At 40.0% G+C, this 23,546-nt stretch overlaps 1 protein-coding gene across 1 annotated transcript in view; it reads left to right on the top strand.

The window, feature by feature from the left end:
* TTN (titin) overlaps positions 1–23,546 on the top strand; it is a 285,964-nt gene that overhangs the window by 83,080 nt on the left and 179,338 nt on the right. Inside the window, exons 61-98 of the mRNA XM_082466160.1 lie at positions 52–333; positions 434–712; positions 834–1,112; positions 1,221–1,499; positions 1,605–1,892; positions 2,139–2,417; positions 2,651–2,932; positions 4,002–4,280; positions 4,402–4,683; positions 5,453–5,731; positions 5,845–6,132; positions 6,287–6,565; positions 6,660–6,938; positions 7,042–7,320; positions 7,439–7,726; positions 7,847–8,134; positions 8,674–8,955; positions 9,216–9,494; positions 9,614–9,895; positions 10,045–10,323; positions 10,417–10,704; positions 10,873–11,151; positions 11,246–11,524; positions 11,626–11,904; positions 12,044–12,331; positions 12,475–12,762; positions 14,058–14,339; positions 14,560–14,838; positions 15,260–15,541; positions 15,658–15,936; positions 16,456–16,743; positions 16,854–17,132; positions 17,246–17,524; positions 17,614–17,892; positions 18,490–18,777; positions 18,914–19,201; positions 19,762–20,052; positions 22,967–23,254. Coding sequence (XP_082322286.1) covers positions 52–333; positions 434–712; positions 834–1,112; positions 1,221–1,499; positions 1,605–1,892; positions 2,139–2,417; positions 2,651–2,932; positions 4,002–4,280; positions 4,402–4,683; positions 5,453–5,731; positions 5,845–6,132; positions 6,287–6,565; positions 6,660–6,938; positions 7,042–7,320; positions 7,439–7,726; positions 7,847–8,134; positions 8,674–8,955; positions 9,216–9,494; positions 9,614–9,895; positions 10,045–10,323; positions 10,417–10,704; positions 10,873–11,151; positions 11,246–11,524; positions 11,626–11,904; positions 12,044–12,331; positions 12,475–12,762; positions 14,058–14,339; positions 14,560–14,838; positions 15,260–15,541; positions 15,658–15,936; positions 16,456–16,743; positions 16,854–17,132; positions 17,246–17,524; positions 17,614–17,892; positions 18,490–18,777; positions 18,914–19,201; positions 19,762–20,052; positions 22,967–23,254 — 10,734 coding nt within the window. The remainder of the gene's footprint in view (positions 1–51; positions 334–433; positions 713–833; positions 1,113–1,220; positions 1,500–1,604; positions 1,893–2,138; positions 2,418–2,650; positions 2,933–4,001; positions 4,281–4,401; positions 4,684–5,452; positions 5,732–5,844; positions 6,133–6,286; positions 6,566–6,659; positions 6,939–7,041; positions 7,321–7,438; positions 7,727–7,846; positions 8,135–8,673; positions 8,956–9,215; positions 9,495–9,613; positions 9,896–10,044; positions 10,324–10,416; positions 10,705–10,872; positions 11,152–11,245; positions 11,525–11,625; positions 11,905–12,043; positions 12,332–12,474; positions 12,763–14,057; positions 14,340–14,559; positions 14,839–15,259; positions 15,542–15,657; positions 15,937–16,455; positions 16,744–16,853; positions 17,133–17,245; positions 17,525–17,613; positions 17,893–18,489; positions 18,778–18,913; positions 19,202–19,761; positions 20,053–22,966; positions 23,255–23,546) is intronic.

Genomic DNA, 23,546 nt, shown 5'->3' with positions numbered 1-23,546 from the left:
GGCCTTTGGTTTAAAAAATTTTCAATATCACATGTTTTCCCCCATCTTTAGAACCTCCTCACTTCATTAAGAAGCCCAGCCCAGTCCTAGTGCTGAGGACCGGACAATCCACGACATTTGAATGCCAAATAACAGGCACTCCTGAAATCAGAGTTTCTTGGTATCTGGACGGGAATGAAATAACAGCCATAGAGAAACATGGCATTTCCTTCACTGACGGTTTAGCCACTTTCCAAATTTCTGGTGCCAGGGTAGAAAATAGTGGGACTTATGTCTGTGAAGCTCGTAACGATGCTGGCACGGCAAGCTGCAGCATTGAGTTAAAAGTGAAAGGTTCGTTACTGCATCTTCTCTCCTTTCTGGCTGTGCTGCTGGCTAGTCCTCGGGTCTTCCTTTGAGTAAGCTGTTCTCTGTCTTCCTTTTGAATCTTTAGAACCTCCCACCATTATCAGGGAGCTGATGCCCGTGGAAGTAGTCAAAGGTAGTGACGTGGAGCTGGAGTGTGAAGTTATGGGAACATCTCCATTTGAGGTCACTTGGCTGAAGAATAACAAGGAAATTCGAAGCAGCAAAAAGTATACGCTGACTGACAGAGTGTCAGTGTTTAATCTCAGTATTAACAAATGTGACCCCTCAGACACTGGTGAATACCAGTGCATCGTATCCAACGAAGGCGGCAGCTGTTCTTGTAGTGCTAGAGTCTCTCTGAAAGGTCAGTTAGACACACAAGGAGCAGGCTATCTGATAAAAATTCTGTAATGCTCTTTACCCTTGTATGATGGGTGGGAGTTCAAATATACCTCTTCTTTTCACACTGTCTACTTTAATCACAGAGCCACCCTCGTTCACTAAGAAGATAGAAAACGTCACTACTGTTTTGAAAAGTTCTGCCACCTTTCAGAGCACTGTGGCGGGCTCTTCTCCCATTTTTATAACCTGGCTCAAGGATGATCAGATTCTGGATGAAGATGATAATGTTCACATCTCCTTTGTGAACAATGTGGCCACAGTTCAAATCAGATCTGTGGATAATGGACACAGTGGGAGGTATACGTGTCAAGCCAAGAACGAGTCAGGAGTTGAGAGGTGTTATGCTTTCCTTTTAGTACAAGGTGTGTAATAACTTTCAAGAGTTATTCTGTGAAGACAATTTCACAAGCAGTTCCTTGGTTCCATGGAATTATTAATGCAACTCATCCACGTTTTCATTCTTACTACAGAACCCGCTCATATCCTAGAGAAACCTAAGTCTGTTGATGTCACTGAAAAAGACCCAGTGACCTTGGAGTGTCTTGTGGCCGGAACGCCAGAACTCATAGTGAAGTGGTTTAAAGATGGGAGACAAATAGTGCCCAGTAGATATTTTTCAATGAGTTTTGAAAATAACGTGGCCAGTTTTAGGATTCAGTCAGTAATGAAGCAAGACAGCGGGGCGTATACTTTCAAGGTGGAAAATGACTTTGGAAGCAGTAGCTGTGACGCCTACCTGAGAGTGCTAGGTTTGTATCTTGGCCCCAGTCAGCTTCCCTTATGTATATTATTGTCCTTGGTAAAAAAAAATGGCAACATATTAATGGATGTGTTTTGCTGTTTGCATTGGACAGATCAAAATATTCCTCCATCATTCACCAAAAAATTAAGCAAAATGGATAAAGTTCTAGGCTCTTCCATTCATATGGAGTGCAAGGTTTCTGGCTCACTTCCTATTAGTGCTCAGTGGTTTAAGGATGGAAAAGAAATAACTACAAGTGCAAAATACAGGCTCGTCTGTCACGAAAACACTGTGTCGCTGGACGTTAGTAATCTGGAATTAGAAGATACTGCGAATTACACATGCAAAGTCTCAAATGTAGCAGGGGACGAGGCATGCAGTGGCATCTTAACTGTAAAAGGTTAGAATTTCTTTACCTCTTCCTGACCCTTCTCTGCGATTGCTTTTCAAATATAGCACTCTTTCCTGGCGTCCTTTAAAACTAAAAGTCTTCATAATTTTGTTTCTTTAGATACATATATATTGAGTTCTAGAAATATTCAGTCATTACCTCTTTTCAATAATGTTTTTTTATATGTCCATCAAACTGTCAAAATAACCCAACAACAAGGAATTTAATTATATGTATTTCCCTTAAAATCTATAGAACCACCAAGTTTCCTAGTGAAACCTGAGCGACAACAAGCCATACCTGATTCTACAGTGGAATTTAAAGCTATACTAAAAGGAACACCACCGTTTAAAGTAAAGTGGTTTAAGGATGATGTGGAGCTTGCCTCTGGACCTAAATATTTCATTGGCTTGGAAGGATCAACTACCTTTTTAAATCTCTATTCAGTGGATGCTTCCAAGACTGGACAATATACTTGCCAAGTTACCAACGATGTTGGTAGCGACTCTTGTACCACAGTGTTGCTTGTGACAGGTGTGCAAGTTTGATTGTTTTATGTTTCTGTCTGACCTGTGGCTCCTGTCCTTTCTGTAATCTTTTACAATGTATGTACCCAGTCAAGAAAGTACCCTTCTTTCTAACACAGTATACTCTATTTGCCAGGCATTGTTCATGTTTTTCTCTTTCCTATGTAGTACCTAATTGAACTTTTGTTATTTATATCTGCTCTGTTCCCTCATAAATCTCCTCTTTTCTTCACTCTCTAGAACCACCAAGGTTTGCAAAGAAACTAGAAGCAACCAAAATAGTGAAAGCAGGTGACTCAGCACGACTTGAATGCAAGATAACTGGATCCCCAGACATCAGAGTTGTGTGGTACAGAAATGAACATGAACTCCCAGCCAGTGATAAATATAGAATGGCTTTCATTGACTCAGTGGCCGTCATACAGATGAATAGTCTTGATACTGAGGACAGTGGGGATTTCATTTGTGAGGCTCAGAACACTGCTGGTAGCACAAGCTGCAGTACCAAGGTTATAGTAAAAGGTAGAAACCTCTTTCCTCTATTCCTCATTACCTGAAACCCACCTTCTTCTCCCCAGGCTATCATAGCTCTTCATTCTTTTGCTGTCATTTTTAGCTTCCATTTGAGATCATAGAACATTTTCCCAAACTAGTATTATTTCCATTTTTAGATGTTTTTTCTTCTTAAGATTTGCTTACTGTAGCCAATCATTCTGAGATATTTTTCTTGTTACTCCAATGCCGTAATTCTACTCACCTCAACATATTAGCCAAGAAGTTCAAATTTGATGTTTCCAAAATGCTCAAAAAAACAAAGTGGGCATTTTAAAATTAATTTTTGCCTTCAATCAACTTATAAATATATCATCGTCCTCACTCTAATCGTTATCTATCATTAAAAGCAAGGAATATTTACCACATATATACAAGGTTCAAGCAATACAGATTTTAACCTTACATTTACAACAGGACAATTATATATATTTTTCTCTCTCAAAAGTCAGTTCCTATTTTTTAAAATTATATCACTATACTTTGTCGCAAATAGTGCTAGTATTTTCAAGAATTTTTTTCACAAAGTCCAAGTTTGTCATATTGTAAGGCGATTATTACAAAAACCATTTGTTGACATGGAAGACTTAGAGCACAAATGTTGTGATAACTTCCAAGTGTCCCAACTGTAATGTGTATACAAAAAATTTCATTCCTGAAGTCAGGACTCCATACCTCACGCAAATCATATTGATTCTTACACTTGGGTTTGGGGGTTTGTTTGGTTATTGTTTTGTTTTGCTTTACAGTTTTGTGCATCAATCTTTATAGTCCCAGAAAAAGTAGTAAGGTGGAGTAGACAGAATGTTGAACTGCTCAGTAAGGTCACCTGAGGTCTAGCCCAGGTTCTCGGCCAGTGAAGCAGAGTGATTTTGTAAAGGCTGATGGCTTCTCTGAAGCTGTTACTCCTCAACACTAAAGTGATAGTGCTAGACCTATTATAGTATCTTGACTCATTCTTCCAATTTAAAAACAAAGAAATAAAAATATTCTATGAAGTTAAGTAGCCCAATTCATGAGGAATTCTTGTTTTTTACAGAACCACCTGTTTTTAGCAGCTTCCCTCCTGTGGTAGAAACCCTTAAAAATGCTGAAGTTAGTCTTGAATGTGAACTTTTGGGAACACCACCATTTGAGGTGGTTTGGTACAAAGATAAGCGACAACTCCGAAGTAGCAAGAAATACAAGATTACATCCAAAAATTTCCATGCAAGTATTCACATTCTCAGTGTCAACACTTCAGATATTGGTGAATACCACTGCAAAGCACAGAATGAAGTAGGAAGTGATACTTGCATTTGTACTGTAAAATTAAAAGGTAAGCATTATTTCCTGCTCATGGCAGAAATGGCAGGAACGTGCAAAATGCTTATTTGTTTTCTCTCTTCCATTATCTCGACAATCTTTCCAACAATCTCCATCCATCTTTCCCTCTTCAGAACCACCAAGATTTGTCTCCAAACTGAACAGCCTCACGGTTTTAGCTGGTGAGCCCGCTGAGTTACAAGCATCCATAGAAGGCACCCAGCCTATTTCTGTCCAGTGGCTTAAAGAAAAGGAAGAAGTGATTAGAGAAAGTGAAAACATCAGAATAACATTTGTGGAAAATGTTGCAACTCTGCAGTTTGCAAAAGCAGAACCAGCTAATGCTGGGAAGTATATCTGCCAAATCAAGAATGATGGTGGAATGAGGGAGAACATGGCCACGTTGACTGTTTTAGGTTGGTACAATATGGTGTGATAGTTCCTTGATACAAGGAGGTGCCAAACGCTGAGATGACTTGCTAAGAGATACTGGTAGAATCTCCTGTTTTGAATTTTTAGAACTATATCAATCATCACCCATTTCAAAGCTTTAGGGGAAAGGACCTTTCAAACACTCTTTTCTGTGTCTGTGAGCCTAACAAAAATGAGCCGTCTCTTTTATTATTTTCTTGATGGGTTAGGAGATGTAATCAGGACTATCTTTTGTTGAAGCATGAAAAAATTGGGAGCCCAGCATATGCTACAAGGAAATTTTTTCCCAAAGTAACAGTTGTTAAAGCTGACAAGAACTCCAAAGATCAAAGTTTGCTAGGAACGACTTGCACTTTCATCTTTGGGCATATTCATTTTTAATTTTGCCATTGTCTGGATAACAACTTTCAAAACCCTGTCTTTAGCACCTTAAAGTAGAACAGAAATACTGAGTAATTCATAACAACATGTAGGCTTTGTTGTAGAGAGGGTCAAGCGCAAATCAATATATATCGACATTGATTTGTACATTGAATTGTTTTGGAAGCAACTAATGCACCAACATATTTCTTAATAATAACTCGTATAATTTCATGACAGTGTGTAATTATGGAATCACATTTTAAGGTCTAGAGAAAGAGAGAGAGCCCGAAGATATCCATATCATTGGAAGAAACAGTGTTAATGAATTTGATAGTAGAAACAAGGTAAAGGTAACAGGCTTTGACAGATGGCTATCACATTTTATTTCAGAGCCTGCGGTCATTGTAGAGAAGGCAGGTTCGATGACAGTGACTGCAGGAGAAACGTGCACTCTGGAGTGTAAGGTGGCTGGCACTCCTGAACTCTCAGTCGAATGGTACAAGGATGGAAAGCTGTTGACCAGCAGCCAAAAACACAAATTTAGCTTCTACAACAAAATCTCTTCCTTAAAGATTCTCTCCATTGAAAAGCAAGATGCAGGCACATACACTTTCCAGGTTCAAAATAATGTCGGAAAAAGCAGCTGCACAGCTGTGGTTGATGTTTCAGGTTAGTTCGGATATGTTCTTCCCATCGCTTATGCAAATTCCTTTCACACGCTTTCTTCTCTCAAGTGTCTTCTATTCTTTCAAACCACGAGTCTCTTGCCTCTCCTCATGCAGACCGAATGGTTCCTCCCTCTTTCACACGAAGACTGAAAGATACAGTTGGGGTGCTGGGTACGTCTTGCATCTTGGAGTGCAAAGTAGCTGGATCATCGCCTATCTCTGTTGCCTGGTTTCATGAGAAAACCAAGATTGTCAGTGGAGCAAAGTACCAAACTACGTTTTCAGATAATGTCTGCGCGTTGCAGCTGAATTCTCTGGACTCATCGGACATGGGCAATTACACATGCGTGGCTGCTAATGTCGCTGGGTCTGATGAATGCCGTGCTGTGTTGGCTGTACAAGGTCAGTGTTAGACGCTCACACCCTTTCTTATGAGTTCCTCTTTGGCTGCATATCCAGGTTGACACACATTCAAAAGTGCTCTTCTTTTTGATTCAAAATTGCAACTAAATTCGAAGCTTACAGGATTTTATCATTGTCCTCCTTGTCTATGTAGAACCACCCTCTTTTGTGAAGGAACCTGAACCTTTGGAAGTACTACCAGGCAAAAACATCACCTTCACAAGTGTCATTAGAGGAACACCTCCGTTCAAGGTTGGCTGGTTCAGAGGTGCCAGAGAACTGGTGAAAGGAGACAGATGTAACATCTATTTTGAAGACACCGTGGCAGAACTGGAATTATTTAATGTCGACATATCTCAGAGCGGGGACTATACCTGTGTGGTTTCTAACAATGCCGGCCAAACATCCTGCACTACCCGTCTCTTTGTAAAAGGTTTGCTCCAGTACATTTGTGCTTCCTACTTTTTAAGGGACATCTTTGTTTGTGTTTTCACCGTGTTTAATTGCTGTGCTTTGTCACTCCCCAGAACCAGCTGTATTTGTGAAGAAATTAAGTGGTCACTCTATAGAACCAGGGAAGTCCGTCATTCTGGAGAGCACCTACACTGGAACACTACCCATTTCAGTTACCTGGAAAAAGGATGGTGTGAACATTACACCATCTGAAAAATGCAACATAGTCACAACAGAGAAGACCTGCATCCTGGAAATTCTGCATAGCACAAAAGGAGATGCAGGACAGTATTCTTGCGAGATTGAAAACGAGGCAGGAAGGGATGTTTGTGAAGCTCTGGTATCTACATTAGGTGTGTTTCTTATTCTCAAATGATTGATATTTGTCTAACATGAGGCACGGTTTATGTGGTTTTCTTTAATTCCAGTTGCTGACTGTGAATCTTTCTTCTTTAGAACCACCTTATTTTGTTACGGAACTGAAGCCTCTGGAGGCATCAGTTGGAGATTCGGTTTCTTTACAATGCCAAGTTGCTGGGACACCAGAAGTTACAGTGTCTTGGTACAAAGGTGATACCAAGTTACGGTCAACTCCTGACTACAGGACCTATTTTACAAACAATGTGGCCACGCTTGTTTTTAATAAAGTGAACATCAGTGACAGTGGAGAGTACACATGCAAAGCAGAAAACAGTATAGGGACTGCTTCTTCTAAGACTGTCTTCAGAATTCAAGGTGATGATATTATTTTAGAAATTAAGAAGTTTATTTTTTCCTTGTCTTCACTCTTATCTTTATGGGGAAATCTTTATTTCATCTACTAACGCCTCAAGTATTACTTGTCTTCCGACAGAGCGCCAGCTCCCACCTTCCTTTGCAAGGCAATTAAAGGATATCGAACAAACTGTTGGGTTACCAGTTACCCTCACTTGTCGATTGAATGGCTCCGCACCCATCCAAGTGTGCTGGTATAGAGATGGGGTACTTTTACGAGATGATGAAAATCTACAGACATCATTTGTAGATAATGTGGCAACTTTAAAAATTTTGCAAACAGACTTGAGTCACTCTGGCCAATACTCCTGCTCAGCTTCTAATTCACTTGGAACAGCGTCTTCCAGTGCTAGACTGACAGCAAGAGGTTTGTTCCCATGTTACTCTCTCTCTTTGCAAACCATGACTTCTTATTCATTGTCAAAGTAGAAACGGCCAATAAAAAAGAGAAAAAAACCCCACGTTGCCTTTTCTTCTCATCTTTCAGAACCTAAGAAATCTCCCTTCTTTGACATCAAGCCTGTATCTATAGATGTTATTGCTGGGGAAAGTGCTGACTTTGAGTGTCATGTTACTGGTGCTCAACCAATGCGAATTACTTGGTCAAAAGATAACAAGGAAATCCGTCCTGGAGGAAACTACACAATTACATGTGTGGGAAACACTCCCCATTTGAGAATTCTTAAAGTAGGCAAAGGAGACTCTGGTCAATATACTTGCCAAGCAACCAACGATGTTGGCAAAGACATGTGCTCAGCTCAACTCAGTGTAAAAGGTATCTCCACATGGCATTTACCAATATCGTTCTTTCCCATGTTGTGTAATTTTCTTCGAAAACTTTCTTTAGTTTTTAAATGTTCGTGATAAAGTAACTGGATCATGTTGGAATTTGTATGTTAGTGGTGGAGGCAACATTCATCGAAGTTCTGTTTTCTCTTTATTTTGTTCTTTAAGTTAGTGTATCTCTAAGAGTAGTCTTATCAAAGGGTTGTTTAATTGAAATTTGTTAAATGTTGTTTCAACTCTCTCTTTTTTCGCTCTTTCCTATTATATGGCATTCTGACTTACCATTTTGATCAAATACCTCTATAATGCATTAACTTACATGTTTTAGTTTCCATATCCAAACTACAAAGAGTAATTTGCCAATTAAATTCTCTATTAAAAATATTAGAAGTTTAATAGAAAAGATAATATATTTTACCACAAAATTCTCAGAAAGTACATATATTCTTACTAATAAACCAGATTAAAAATGTACTTATGGACTCTTCAGCTACAGACGTAAGCTGTTTTTTTCCTTTGACTTACTAGAACCTCCAAAGTTTGTTAAGAAATTAGAAGCTTCAAAAGTTGCAAAGCAGGGAGAATCCATCAAACTGGAATGTAAAATAAGCGGTTCCCCGGAAATCAAAGTTTTGTGGTTCCGAAATGATGGTGAACTTCATGAAAGTTGGAAATACAACATGTCATTCGTGGATTCTGTGGCATCGCTCACCATCAATGAAGCCAGCACAGAGGACAGTGGGGACTATATCTGTGAAGCCCATAACAGTGTTGGGGACGCCAGCTGCAGCACAGCCCTGACGATTAAAGGTTAGACACGCTAAGCTGCTTTCTTTCTTCCTTCTCCTCTGATCTGGATTCTTTTTCAGCAATGTTCTGAGCTCCAAAATAAAAAGGCTAGTTAAGGGGATTTGCTTGCAATTCTTAAACTAGTTTTTATGACCAGTCATTTCTTATGTTAGTATACTGTCATATGGTCGCACCAGGCACTCAACGATTTAGACTCTAAAATATTTTTTCCCTTTCATTAGGCAAATGCTCTCATCTCTTATCTTCTTTTCTTCTGGTAGCACCTCCTGTTTTCACCCAGAAGCCTTCTCCAGTAGGAGCCCTTAAAGGTTCTGAAGTTATCTTCCAATGTGAAATTTCGGGAACCCCCCCATTTGAAGTGGTGTGGGTTAAAGATCGAAAGCAAGTTCGGAGAAGCAAGAAATTTAAAATCACTTCGAAAAATTTTGATACAAGTCTCCACATCCTTAATCTGGAAGCTGCCGATGTAGGAGAATATCACTGCAAAGCTGCTAATGAGGTGGGAAGTGACACGTGTGTTTGCACTGTCACGTTCAAAGGTTTGTATCCATGGGCACAAAAATATTTATCTCTTGCTTTCATCTTTTCTTGCTTGACCAATAATGTATGTGGCTGTGATTCTCATCTTTTTTCTCTAACCACAAATTTCTTTCATTAGAAGCCCCACGGTTTGTGAAGAAGCTAAGTGACACCTCAACCCTCGCTGGGGATGCCGTTGAGTTACGGGCCGTAGTAGAAGGCTTCCAGCCCATTACTGTCGTCTGGCTGAAAGATAAAGGTGACATCATCAGAGAGAGTGAAAACACTAGGATTTCATTCATTGATAACGTTGCAACACTCCAACTTGGGAGCCCAGAAGCATCTAACTCTGGAAAATACGTGTGCCAGATCAGAAACGATGCCGGAATGAGAGAGTGTTCAGCAGTCTTGACTGTTCTAGGTTAGTAACAAAGTACAGCCTGAGAAAAAAATCAGGTTGATTAACCCATGATCATTGCCTGCAGATATTACTCTTAGCCAATAATATACTGATTACACTCTTAGTTGAAAGAAGACTTTGTGTTCAATGCAATATACTTCTTCTTTCAGAACCAGCCAGAATCATAGAGAAACCAGAACCCATGACTGTCACTACTGGAAATCCTTTTGCATTAGAGTGTGCAGTGGCTGGGACACCAGAACTTTCAGCCAAGTGGTTCAAAGATGGGAGAGAATTATCTGCAGACAGCAAACATCACATCACGTTCGTCAACAAAGTGGCTTCACTTAAAATCCCTTGTGCAGAAATGAGTGACAAGGGGTTATATAGCTTTGAAGTGAAAAACAGTGTTGGTAAAAGTAACTGCACTGTGTCTGTCCATGTTTCGGGTGAGTAGTATGAGGTTTTTGTGAATATACCGTTTTTCCTGGGGTAGAAAATAAAGCTTCTCTTTCAACGGAAAACTACCCTTCTCCACGTAGATCGAGTTGTGCCTCCTTCCTTCATCCGCAAGTTGAAGGACACCAACGCCATCCTGGGGGCCTCGGTGGTTTTGGAGTGCAGAGTCTCCGGCTCCACGCCCATCTCCGTGGGCTGGTTTCAGGATGGAAATGAGATTGTTAGTGGGCCTAAATGCCAGTCCACCTTTTCGGAAAACGTCTGTACTTTGAATCTGAGCTTCTTGGAGCCCTCCGACACAGGCACATACACGTGCGTGGCCGCCAACGTGGCTGGGTCAGACGAATGCTCGGCCGTCCTGACTGTCCAAGGTCAGTGCGCAGGGACCAGGCTGCTGCGTGACTTAGTGCCTGCCTCACAGGGGATTTCTTTATTTTGTCTTCGTGTGTAGTCTTAATTCCCTTTTCTTCAAGGAGCAAAAGCATTGTTCAATTGGATTTCTTTTTTCTCTTGATCTCCCCCACTCCTGGGGTATCTAGAACCACCATCTTTTGAACAAACCCCTGATTCTTTGGAAGTTCTCCCTGGAACGAGCCTCACATTCACCAGTGTCATTAGAGGCACCCCGCCTTTCGAGGTCAAATGGTTTAAAGGCAGCAGGGAACTGGTGTCAGGGGAGTCATGCAGCATCTCTCTGGAAGATTTTGTCACAGAACTGGAATTGTTTGAGGTGGAGCCATTGCAAAGCGGGGACTATTCTTGCCTCGTGACTAACGACGCTGGCAGTGCTTCCTGTACCACGCATCTTTTTGTGAAAGGTTTGCTCTTTTCTCTAAAACGTGTATCTTTAGCATTCTTTTCTGATTCTTTATTTGAAGATGCCACTTCTGCCCTGCTGTTTTCTCCTTACAGAACCAGCCACCTTTGTGAAAAGATTGGTTGATTTCAGCGTCGAGACAGGAAACCCCATCGTTCTCGAGGCCACGTTTACCGGCACACCTCCCATCTTGGTGAGCTGGATGAAGAATGAGTTCCCCCTTACACAATCTCGGAATTGCAGCATTACCATGACGGAAAAATCTACGATCCTGGAAATTCTTGATAGCACAATAGAGGATTATGCACAATACAGTTGCCTCATAGAAAATGAGGCCGGTCAAGATATTTGTGAAGCGCTGGTATCTGTCTTAGGTGTGTTGACAGTTACCTCTTCTTATTGCTCTCTTTTCTTTCTTTTAAAACATCCTCTTTTAGCTAGTATGATTGATTGATTACCATCCTTTCTACCTCAGAACCACCTTATTTTATTGAGCCTCTGGAACACATGGAAGCAGCCATCGGAGAACCTGTAACTTTACAGTGTAAAGTGGATGGAACCCCAGAAATTAGAATTTCTTGGTATAAAGAACACACAAAGCTACGATCGGCTCCTGCGTATAAAATGCAATTCAGAAATAATGTTGCCTCCTTAGTAATCAACAAAGTGGATCCCAGTGACATAGGAGAATACACGTGCAAGGCCGAAAACAGTGTGGGGGCAGTGGCTTCCTCAGCTGTGCTCGTTATCAAAGGTGATGATGGTTCTCCTAACAAGTCTTGCTGTGTGTTGACAGATCCACTTTCTTAAAAACATCCCAATGTTAATGGGTTGAAGTATGCTGCGGGTGTTTTCTCTCTTGTAAATAAGGATTGTCTGTGACTCCCTTCCAGAGCGCAAACTTCCACCTTCCTTTGCAAGAAAACTGAAGGATGTTCAGGAGACCCTTGGCTTCCCAGTTGCATTTGAATGTCGCATCAATGGCTCAGAACCTCTTCAAGTGTCTTGGTTCAAAGAAGGGGTACTTTTGAAAGATGATGCTAATTTGCAAACATCTTTTGTTCATAATGTAGCAACTCTTCAGATTTTGCAAACTGACCAGAGCCATGTTGGTCAGTACAGTTGCTCGGCTTCCAATCCTCTTGGGACAGCTTCATCCAGTGCGAAGCTCATCCTCTTAGGTGAGTAGCTCATCACATTACCCTCTTCATCATAAAGCAGTTTCACTGCTCCGGGCCACCAAAGGTCTGGTGCCACTTAGTTTCTGCTCCACGTCTGGGAGCATGAAAACTGAAGTCACCATGTTGGTCTTCATTCTTTTCAGAACATGAAGTACCTCCTTTCTTTGATCTAAAGCCTGAGTCAGTAGATCTTGCTCTTGGAGAAAGTGGTTCTTTTAAATGTCACATAACTGGAACTGCACCAATCAAGATCACTTGGGCCAAAGATAACCGAGAGATTCGCCCTGGAGGCAACTACAAGATGACTTTGGTTGAAAATACTGCCACTCTGACGGTTCTCAAAGTAGGCAAAGGCGATGCTGGGCAATACACCTGCTATGCAAGCAACGTCGCTGGAAAAGACTCTTGTTCTGCTCATCTGGGTGTACAAGGTACTTGTTCAAGTGAAGTAGTAAGGTCTCATTTCAACGTCTGAAAATATAGGAGAAAGCGTGTGCTCGAAAGATATGTTTAGGACTATGATCTAGGAATTGGAAGTGATTGAATAGATCCAGGGTCTTCTAAGTGGGAGCAAGTTTTTTATAATGTTTATTTAAAAAAATATAAAACTGGTCAAACATGGACTGAAGGTCCATTTTCAAAGGCTGAAAATAGAGACTAGAGGGAGAGTGAACAAAAACTTTTCATAAAATTGCAAGAAAACCCAAGTTTGAAAGAAATTATCTTAGGACAATAAAAGGAAGTTGTCTCGAATGACTTACGTTCCACATTAGTTTATAAATTAATGGATTTTGTTCCTCGAGGGGCTAGCAGAGCCCCAAACTATCAAGCCCTTCAAGAAGAGTCAGATTGTGTCAACTTCTTTTCCTCTACTAGCCCCACTTAAATAACAGTGGAAGCCAGGGGACTGGGGAGTACATCAACATCTGACATCGTGGAAGGCAACAATGTGTCTCTGTAGCGTGTTCAAGGCTGCTGTGGTCAGAAATCAAACATGTAACTCAATGAGCTGCTGGTCTAACCCATGAGAGCATTTTTAAGGGTTTTTCTGGTGATAGTTTATAAATAACTTCAAATTAAAACAGAGTTAGATTTAGCAACCCACGTGCTCTGTGATATATCGCTTATTATTTTTATCTCCCTAAACTTGAATTTTTTGATTCAGTTAATGAAGAAAGCGGTTGCTCTCCCCACTTCAAAGGGATATTATGAAGGTTGAAGAAATATCTATTTAAGGCCTATAAGAGAAAATAGCACTTTAAAATATTAAGATATCTGACCCAATTTTGCTACTCTGACTCTTCATGGTACATAACTGATATCTTTGCAGCCATTGGAAATAGACCGTTCTGCACTGATTCACATACAAGAAAGTAATCAAACTCTCTCAATCCCTGTAAACCGTAGTGTGGTTTCACCAACAGATACACACTCTGACTGTGATCTTGCACAAAGTGATTCTTTTGCTGGTAGGAGGATTGCACAAAAGGGATTAATGTCTCTTCTTCTTTCCTTTTGCAATAATATTTGATGTGGGTGCTTACAAAAATAAATATATTTTATAGGAATTTTCTAGTTAAGTTTCACCTAACTATTCTTCCTTGAACTGCAGCAAATAAATTTGTTTTCCAGAGCTAAAGACCTCTCTGTTTGATTTTTCACTTCATCCTGAATTATACGTGTCTTTCCCATCTCTTCCCTTGTGTTTTCTGTCTTGCTTCCATAGAACCCCCCAGGTTCATTAAGAAGCTAGAACCTTCAAGAATCATGAAACAAGGTGAATCTACAAGATATGAATGTAAAATAGGAGGGTCTCCAGAAATCAAAGTTTTATGGTATAAGGACGAGACTGAAATTCAAGAGAGCAGTAAATTCAGAATGTCATTCCTTGACTCGGTGGTGGTATTGGAAATTCACGCTCTCACTGTGGAAGACAGCGGAGACTACACGTGCGAGGCCCGCAACGCAGTGGGCAGAGCAAGCAGCAGCACCTCCTTAAAAGTTAAAGGTCAGCTCCTACCCTTCTTTCATGTTTTTCACGTTAGCTTCCTCCTAGTTGTCCTCTCAATTCCCTGTTTGACTCTCCGTCGAGGTTCTAAAAATTTTAAAGGACACAATAGAAAATCGAGTGTGATGTTCTCTCTCTATGGTGGAATGGAAAACTGATTCTTACTTGTAACTACATAGTTACAGAACACATCCTAATTTTCCTTTTTTCCTAATTTTAGAACCACCCGTTTTCCGCAAAAAGCCTCATCCCGTTGAGACGCTGGAAGGAGCTGACGTTCACCTTGAATGTGAGCTTCAGGGCACCCCCCCGTTTCAAGTTTCTTGGCATAAAGACAAGAGAGAACTTAGGAGTGGCAAGAAGTACAAGATAATGTCTGAGAACTTCCTGACGAGTATTCACATCCTGAACATCAGTGCTGCAGACATTGGGGAGTATCAGTGTAAAGCCACGAACGACGTCGGGGGTGACACCTGTATTGGTTCCATCACTCTGAAAGGTTAGAGTGACTCCATCCTCTTCTGCTTACAGTTTTCCTTCTAACTTTAATACCCTGTTGGCCCCTCAGCTCTTGCCCCATCCTTTACCACTAGCTGTCTGGTACTTTTCCCCTGTCTCCTTTCTAAATCCTTTTATATTTAGTGCCCATCCCATTTCTAAATCCTACTAATGACCCTTTTAGACAATTTTCCCAATAGGTTTTGATTGGATTTAGAAAGCTAGAGAGGCCAAGATATTCAACTCTTTCTGCTTAGTACAAACTCTAATGCATCTCTGCTCCCATTCACCAAAAATGCCTCTTCTTTAAGAAATAGAAACGACACATGGTCACCGGTTTGATTCCTAGCAGTCATAGCTTTGAGGGAAATACTCATAGCTCCACACATTTTAAATCCCTGATTTTGCCTCTTTTTCATCAGCACCACCAAGATTTGTGAAGAAGCCCAGTGACATTTCTGCCATCGTTGGTGAAGAAGTTCAGCTTCAGGCTGCTATTGAAGGCACTGAGCCCATTTCCGTGGTGTGGTTCAAAGACAAGGGGGAGATCGTCAGAGAAAGTGACAACATATGGATCTCTTATTCAGAAAACATTGCAACCCTACAGTTTTCAAGAGCGGAAACAGCCAATGCCGGGAAATACACCTGTCAGATCAAAAACGATGCCGGAATGCAAGAGTGCTTCGCCACAGTGTCCATCCTCGGTTAGTGCAGATAGAATGTCATCATGAATAGGAGGCACGCACTTCCCAGTACTTGTGTCTTCTTTAGTTTTTCAATGTGATTTTAACATTTGAATACAATTTACATCTCGTTCCAGAGCCTGCAGCAATTGTGGAAAAGCCAGAATCCATAAAAGTGACCACGGGAGACACCTGTACCTTGGAGTGCATGGTCACTGGCACACCCGAACTCACTACTAAGTGGTTTAAGGACGCAAAAGAGCTGACAAGTGATAGCAAATACAAAATAACCTTCTTCAACAAACTATCTGGCCTTAAGATTATTAACGTGGACCCCAGTGACAGTGGGGTGTACAGTTTTGAGGTGCAAAACCCTGTGGGCAAAGACAGCTGCACAGCCTCAGTTCATGTTTCAGGTTGGTTGGTTGGGCTTCTGTTCAATGTTATTATAGTATAGTTCCCAGTTTACATATGTGTGTATGAGAAACTCCACATTCTACAGCGTGACATGAGTCTGACATCCTCTGAATCAGCAAAATCAGAGGTCGTAGACCTATAGAGTTAGAAGAAAACCAAGTCCAAAAGTTCTATCCCTTTCTTTTGGAGGAATTTCCACAATTCAGGGTTGTAGGAGTAACACTTAATCCCTGGATAAGGAATAAGGATATGTGGTCTTCTACTGTCACTTATGCTGGAGTCATTCTCCACATAATGATTCACAGCAAAGAGAGACCAAGATTCCTAATAAGTCACCTAGCACATCTTGTCCACTGATTTCTCAAGGCTTTCCACGGTGTGACCCCACTGGGAACTCTGTGATATCCTCACAGAAGAGCCAAATGGATCTAGGCATATTCCATCAAAAAGACAATAATTCTCTCTTCGAATCATTTTATAATTGATGTCCTTGTTTGTTTGATTTTTATCACATTCAGACCGAACTGTTCCTCCTTCGTTCACGAGAAAATTGAAAGAGACAAATGGTCTATCTGGTTCCTCAGTGGTAATGGAGTGTAAAGTCTATGGATCACCTCCAATCTCCGTCTCCTGGTTCCATGAAGGAAACGAGATCAGCAGTGGAAGGAAGTACCAGACCACCCTGACAGATAACACTTGTACCTTAACTGTGAACGTGCTGGAAGAGTCGGACGCCGGCGACTACACATGTATAGCTACTAACGTGGCTGGTTCTGCAGAGTGCAGTGCTCCTTTGACTGTGAGAGGTCAGCTAAAAATACAGCAAAATAGAATTGCATTTCATTATTTATTCAACATTTTTGTCATCAAAATTCAAAAGTAGTAAACTTTTTCCGGTATGGGCTTTTTTGTTTAGAACCGCCATCTTTTGTTCAGAAACCTGATCCCATGGATGTTTTAACTGGAACAAACGTAACTTTCACAAGCCTTGTAAAAGGAACACCCCCGTTCAGTGTCAGCTGGTTCAAGGGTAGCAGTGAACTAGTACCAGGGGACAGATGTAATGTGTCTTTGGAGGATTCAGTCGCTGAACTGGAGCTGTTTGATGTAGATACCTCACAAAGTGGAGAATACACCTGCATCGTTAGTAACGAAGCTGGCAAAGCTTCTTGTACAACACATCTATATGTAAAAGGTTTGTTTGACTGCCAGTCTGCATTTTTACAATTAATATACATGAAGTAATAGGTGTGCCTGTATCTGTGTGTGTATGTGCTTTATTTCATGTTTTCAATTTGCCTGCTACAGCCCCAGCCAAATTTGTGAAGAAGCTCAATGATTACAGCCTAGAGAAAGGAAAACCCCTGATCCTAGAGGGCACGTATACTGGAACGCCTCCCATTTCAGTTACATGGAAGAAAAATGGCACAAATATAACTCCTTCTCAGAGGTGTAATATAACCACAACTGAAAAATCTGCAATCCTGGAAATTCCAAGCAGCACACTGGAGGATGCAGGACAGTACAACTGCTACATTGAAAACGCTTCCGGGAAAGACTCCTGTTCAGCACAAATCCTGATACTAGGTTTGTTATGATTGCACATTCATATCTTTATATACAGATAACCATCCTGGCATGTCTCCTTCATGACTGGTTATCTCTCTTGGCTGCAGAACCACCATATTTTGTCAAGCAGTTGGAGCCTGTGAAGGTGACCGTTGGAGATTCTGCCTCTTTGCAATGCCAACTTGCTGGGACCCCTGAAATTGGGGTGTCCTGGTATAAAGGAGACACGAAATTGAGACCCACGACTACCTACAAAATGCATTTTAGGAACAATGTTGCTACACTGGTTTTCAACCAGGTTGATAGTAATGACAGTGGAGAATATATCTGCAGGGCTGAAAACAGTGTGGGAGAAGTTTCTTCATCAACTTTCCTGACTGTTCAAGGTGATTGCAATATTTTTTAAGTGAATGAATGTGTTTCTTTTGAACAAGATTTAAAATATCTGGAGAGCGTCTTCTTTTTAGGAAAATCTTTCCAAATGCAAAACTTTCTGCTTAAGTAGTTCTGCCTACAAATTAGCAGTTTATCTTTTTTGATCGCCTTTACAGAGAGAGATAAAATGACTAAATCTTCATTTGGAAGGATCGTGTCATCATTTGTCTCTATAATTAAATCTTTCAGAAAAATGAGTAACCATATTTTTTAAAATTCCACCCATGGGTGTCTCATGCAGATTGCTAGAAAGCAGTCTTAAAAAGTAAGAGAATCTGCTACATGCCGGAGATGTACCTTAAGCCAATCAGTTTCTCTGTTGGCTTACATATTTTTACACCTACCATGCGTCAGCGTGGCATCAAAGTAAAACTTTTGCTCCAGAAATTTACCTGCTTTTCTTTGAGTCCAAGTTAATTCAAGATATGTGAATACCTCCTGATATTTTTATAGGAATCCCATTATTTATATAACAATAATTGTGAGAAGAATATTCAGTAAATTCAAAATGTCCAGAAGTATTCATTACTTTAATTCTATTCCTACAGAGGAAAAACTTCCACCGTCGTTTTCTCGACACTTGAGAGACGTTCAAGAAACGGTCGGGCTGCCAGTTGTTTTTGACTGTGCTGTCAGTGGATCAGAACCTATCTCGGTGTCTTGGTTTAAAGATGGCAAGCCGTTGAAAGATGGCCCCAATGTACAAACATCATTTTTAGATAATGTAGCCACTCTCAATATTTTTCAAACAGATCGGAGTTCTGCAGGCCAGTATTCTTGCACAGCTACAAATCCTATAGGTTCTGCTTCTTCCAATGCCAGACTCATTCTCACAGGTCTGTGGATTCTTAAATTTCTACTTCTGTAATTAAATTTTTTATAACCAAATTTGAAATTAGGGGAGGAGGATTTGTGTGAACTGGGATGGTCAGGTATGGAGCCTGAAACCTTGTCTTTCTGCTCTCCTCTCAGAGGGGAAGAACCCGCCCTTCTTTGACATCCCTCTTGCCCCTGTGGATGCTGTGGTGGGAGACAGTGCGGACTTTGAGTGCCATGTGACGGGGACGCAACCAATAAAGGTCACCTGGGCCAAAGACAACAGAGAGATCCAAAGTGGCAGAAACTATCAGATGAGTTATCTGGAAAACAGCGCGCACCTGACAATCCTGAAAGTAGACAAAGGAGACTCTGGACAGTATACGTGCTATGCTGTCAATGAAGTGGGAGAGGACTGCTGCACGGCTCAGCTCAATATAAAAGGTATCTTTGAATATCACATCCTAAGGGTGCGGTTTTATTAGGACGGATAAAATGTAGCACATTTTTAAACCACTGACATAAAAATGTTTCAGAAGAAATAAGTTTCTCTAGAGAAAAAGTGATCTTTTAAAATCTGTATTTCTCTAAGTTTTTATACATCCTACATAACCCTAAGACCACTCCTTCCCTCCCCACTTTTTTCTTTTTTTTTTTTTTTTTTTACAAATATCTGGTTCTGTAAATGACCATAAGTTATTCTTATCATCCATCCCATAAATCAGAGAACAGTTTAAAATAAGCTTGTGAAAATAAAAGAAAAAAACCCCACAACATTGTAAATCAACTATATGCCAATGTAAAATTAAAATTTTTTTTATATTTAAAAATAAACTAAGCTTGTGGAAGGAGGCCAAATTGTTTAGGAACATTACACTGATATGCTGTATTCAGTTGGTCAGCATTGACTTTGAACTTAAAGTATGACTTTTCTTTCTTGAAAAGCCTCCTATTAATAACCTACTTCTGGATTCCACTTCATATATCCTTGAACTTTCTTACAGAGCGGCTAATCCCACCAAGTTTCACTAAAAAACTCTCGGAGACAGTAGAAGAAACAGAAAGGAACTCTTTCAAACTCGAGGGCCTTGTTGCTGGTTCCCAGCCTATTTCTGTCGCTTGGTACAAAAATAACGTAGAGATCCATCCAACGTCTAACTGTGAAATCACATTCAAGAACAACACACTTCTGCTGCAAGTCAAGAAGGCAGGCATGGACGACGCTGGTTTGTACACGTGCAAAGTGTCGAATGATGCAGGCTCTGCTCTGTGTACATCTTCAGTCGTCATCAAAGGTAAGTCACCTTCAGAGCCCCTGGCATGATGTGTTTTTCTTTACTGCCTATTAGACAGCCATGTGTGTTTCTTCTGACATCTCGACCAAGTAAGTTATAACAGATATGAATATATATTATTGAATTGGCTTGCCACAATTCCACATATGTTTACTAAAACATATATATTAGTTGTAATTTAATTACGTGGCCCAGGAAAGTAGGTGTCATATAATAAATGGACTGTACCTTAGCTTGTAAATCACATCTCGAAATTCTGTCAGGTAGTTAGAAGTCTAAGTCTATTTTGAAATTCATACATAAGTGACATATAAATTTTTATGAAGCACATTTGTTTTGAAATTTTTTTAAATTTTCATCATTGAATATTGCATTACCTTTGCTTATTTTGAGTTCTATCACATTCTGAAACATTTTCTTTTCTAATGATATTTCTAAAGGATTATTGTCTGACATATATTGCCCAAAGCTTTTAGCCTGTAAATGAATATTAACCTCATACAAAAGGGTAAAATTTGCTCAGAAAGAAGAAAAAATGGGTGGAAAGATGTTGCATATCATTATGAATACACAGTCATAGCTTGAGGCAAAGAAATAGACTGTATTGTTTAAGGAGATCTTCTCAATCTGATCCTCTAACCATAATGGCTTCATCCATATAACTTTTCTTCTTTTTTTTTTTCTTAACATCTTTATTGGAGTATAATTGCTTTACAATGGTGTGTTAGTTTCTGCTTTATAACAAAGTGAATCAGCTATACACATATATATATCCCCATATCTCCTCCCTCTTGTGTCTCCCTCCCACCCTCCCTATCCCACCCCTCTAGGTGGTCACAAAGCACCGAGCTGATCTCCCTGTGCTATGTATCTGCTTCCCACTAGCTATCTATTTTACATTTGGTAGTGTATATATGTCCATGCCACTCTCTCACTTCATCCCAGCTTACCCTTCCCCCTCCCCGTGTCCTCAAGTCCATTCTCTATGTCTGCGTCTTTATTCCCGTCCTGCCCCTAGGTTTGTCAGAACTTTTTTTTTTTTAGATTCCATATATATGTGTTAGCATATGGTATTTGTTTTCTCTTTCTGACTTACTTCACTCTGTATGACAGACTCTAGGTCCATCCACCTCACTACAAATAACTCAATTTCGTTTCCTTTTATGGCTGAGTAATATTCCATTGTATATATGTGCCACATCTTCTTTATCCATTCATCTGTTGACGGACACTTAGGTTGCTTCCATGTCCTGGCTATTGTACATAAAGCTGCAGTGAACATTGTGGTACATGACTCTTTTTGAAATATGGTTTTCTCAGGGTATATGCCCAGTAGTGGCATTGCTGGGTCGTATGGTAGTTCTGTTTTTAGTTCTTTAAGGAAGCTCCATACTGTTCTCCATAGTGGCTATATCAATTTACATTCCCACCAACAGTGCAAGAGGGTTCCCTTTTTTCCACACCCTCTCCAGCATTTATTGTTTGTAGATTTTTTGATGATGGCCATTCTGACTGGTGTGAGGTGATACCTCACTGTAGTTTTGATTTGCATTTCTCTAATGATTAGTGATGTTGAGCATCCTTTCATGTGTTTGTTGGCAATCTGTAGATCTTCTTTGGAGAAATGTCTATTTAGGTCTTCTGCCCATTTTTGGATTGGGTTGTTTGTTTTTTTGATATTGAGCTGCATGAGCTGCTTGTAAATTTTGGAGATTAATCCTTTGTCAGTTGGTCATTTGCAAATATTTTCTCCCATTCTGAGGGTTGTCTTTTCATCTTGTTTATGTTTTCCTTTGCTGTGCAAAAGCTTTTAAGTTTCATTAGGTCCCATTTGTTTCATCCATATAATTATGAGGCAGTTCATCAAAATCACTTTACAGTCTAACTTCCTTGAACAGCTGGGAGTTAATTACCAACTCTGATGATCTAGCTGGCCATGTCAGGGTGCACAGACAGTAGGTTAATATCATCAATAGATTAATATTACTAATAAGCTAATATCATTGAGTTAACTTTTTATAATTCTAATTGCATCACTCACTTAATAGTACTTAAATGCGTTTGATTTTAAAAACATTTAGTTAAATGAAGAATGTGTGCTTAGCGGTGGCTTTTTTACATTCATGATGGTTTTACATTTAGTAGATAAATACTTTCTATAGAATTCTGAGGCTTTTTATCCATAGAGTTTAAAAATGAATAGATATCAGAAGTTTTCATCTTTGCAATCATGAATATTGCTTATTTTCCTTACATGTAGGTCTCAGAACCATTCAATAAAATCATTACATAACACCAAGCTATACATGGCCTTCCCATCATGTTACTGATATCTTCTTCACTGGTTTTCAGTTGAGCACTGAGCTTCAACGCCTCATTCCTTTGGGCAAAGGTTGGATTTTAAATGCTACTGTAGCTGCATATAATAGCTAAAGATGATCATAAGAGAAAATCACATATTAACATGTGGGCTCATGGTTACTCAAATGTTGGCTTTCTTTCCCAGAGGGTAGCAAACATTGTATATCATGAGTGGAGTTCTCCAATAGGCCCTTCGTTTTTAGGGTTCAGTGAAAATACAGCTGCACACAGGTTTGAGAGAATCAACGGTGTGCTATATGACATCGAAATTTATAGGAACGGCCAGAGCAGTGTTTGCAGTGCCTAATGTTTGCAAAACACAGATGCTTGGGTAATTCATGGGCAGCGTGGCATCTGTTCTTTGCTTGTTTTTAAACCTTTTTCTATTTATAAAATCCAACACATGTAACTATTGCTTTCAGAGACAAAGGCACATGATTCAGTTCTATTATAGCAACCAGTGCTACCTGTTAGAGGCAAAACTTGTTTCTTTTCTGGAGTTTAATATTTTTTTGTTTTTATGTTCCTCATGAAAATCCCTTTCTAATTCTAGCACCTAAGAAGCCACCTGTGTTTGATCAGCACCTTACTCCAGTAACAGTTAGTGAAGGAGAATCCGTGCAGCTTAGCTGCCACGTCCAGGGATCAGAACCGATCAGGATCCAGTGGTTGAAGGCTGGCAGGGAAATAAAGCCCTCAGACAGATGCAGCTTCAGCTTTGCTAATGGGACTGCTGTGCTGGAACTCAAGGATGTGGCTAAAGCAGATGCAGGAGATTATGTGTGTAAAGCTTCAAACGTGGCTGGAAGTGACACTTCCAAATCAAAAGTGACCATTAAAGGTACAGACACCTCAAAACTATTATTTGGCTTAAGTCAACTGCTTGTGTTTATTTGCTTATTTGCTTATTACAATTTAAGTAAGAATGGAATTAGATTTTTAGAATTATCAGTTACTGCTCCTTTGCAATTTATAGTCTCCTTATTATAATTGAAATATTAGGTCATTTAGTGGCAATAATTTCCATACAAATTTCCTGAAAGTACCCCAAGTTCACCATCATACTTCTTGACCTTTTCTTCACCATATCCAAAAGGATGTAACTAAGTGGAGTTCCAAAAATGATCCTATAA

Source organism: Balaenoptera physalus (genome assembly GCF_965194825.1).
Source record: "Balaenoptera physalus genome assembly, chromosome: 6".
NCBI classification, from domain to species: Eukaryota; Metazoa; Chordata; class Mammalia; order Artiodactyla; family Balaenopteridae; genus Balaenoptera; species Balaenoptera physalus.
This window is presented reverse-complemented; position numbering and strand designations above follow the sequence as displayed.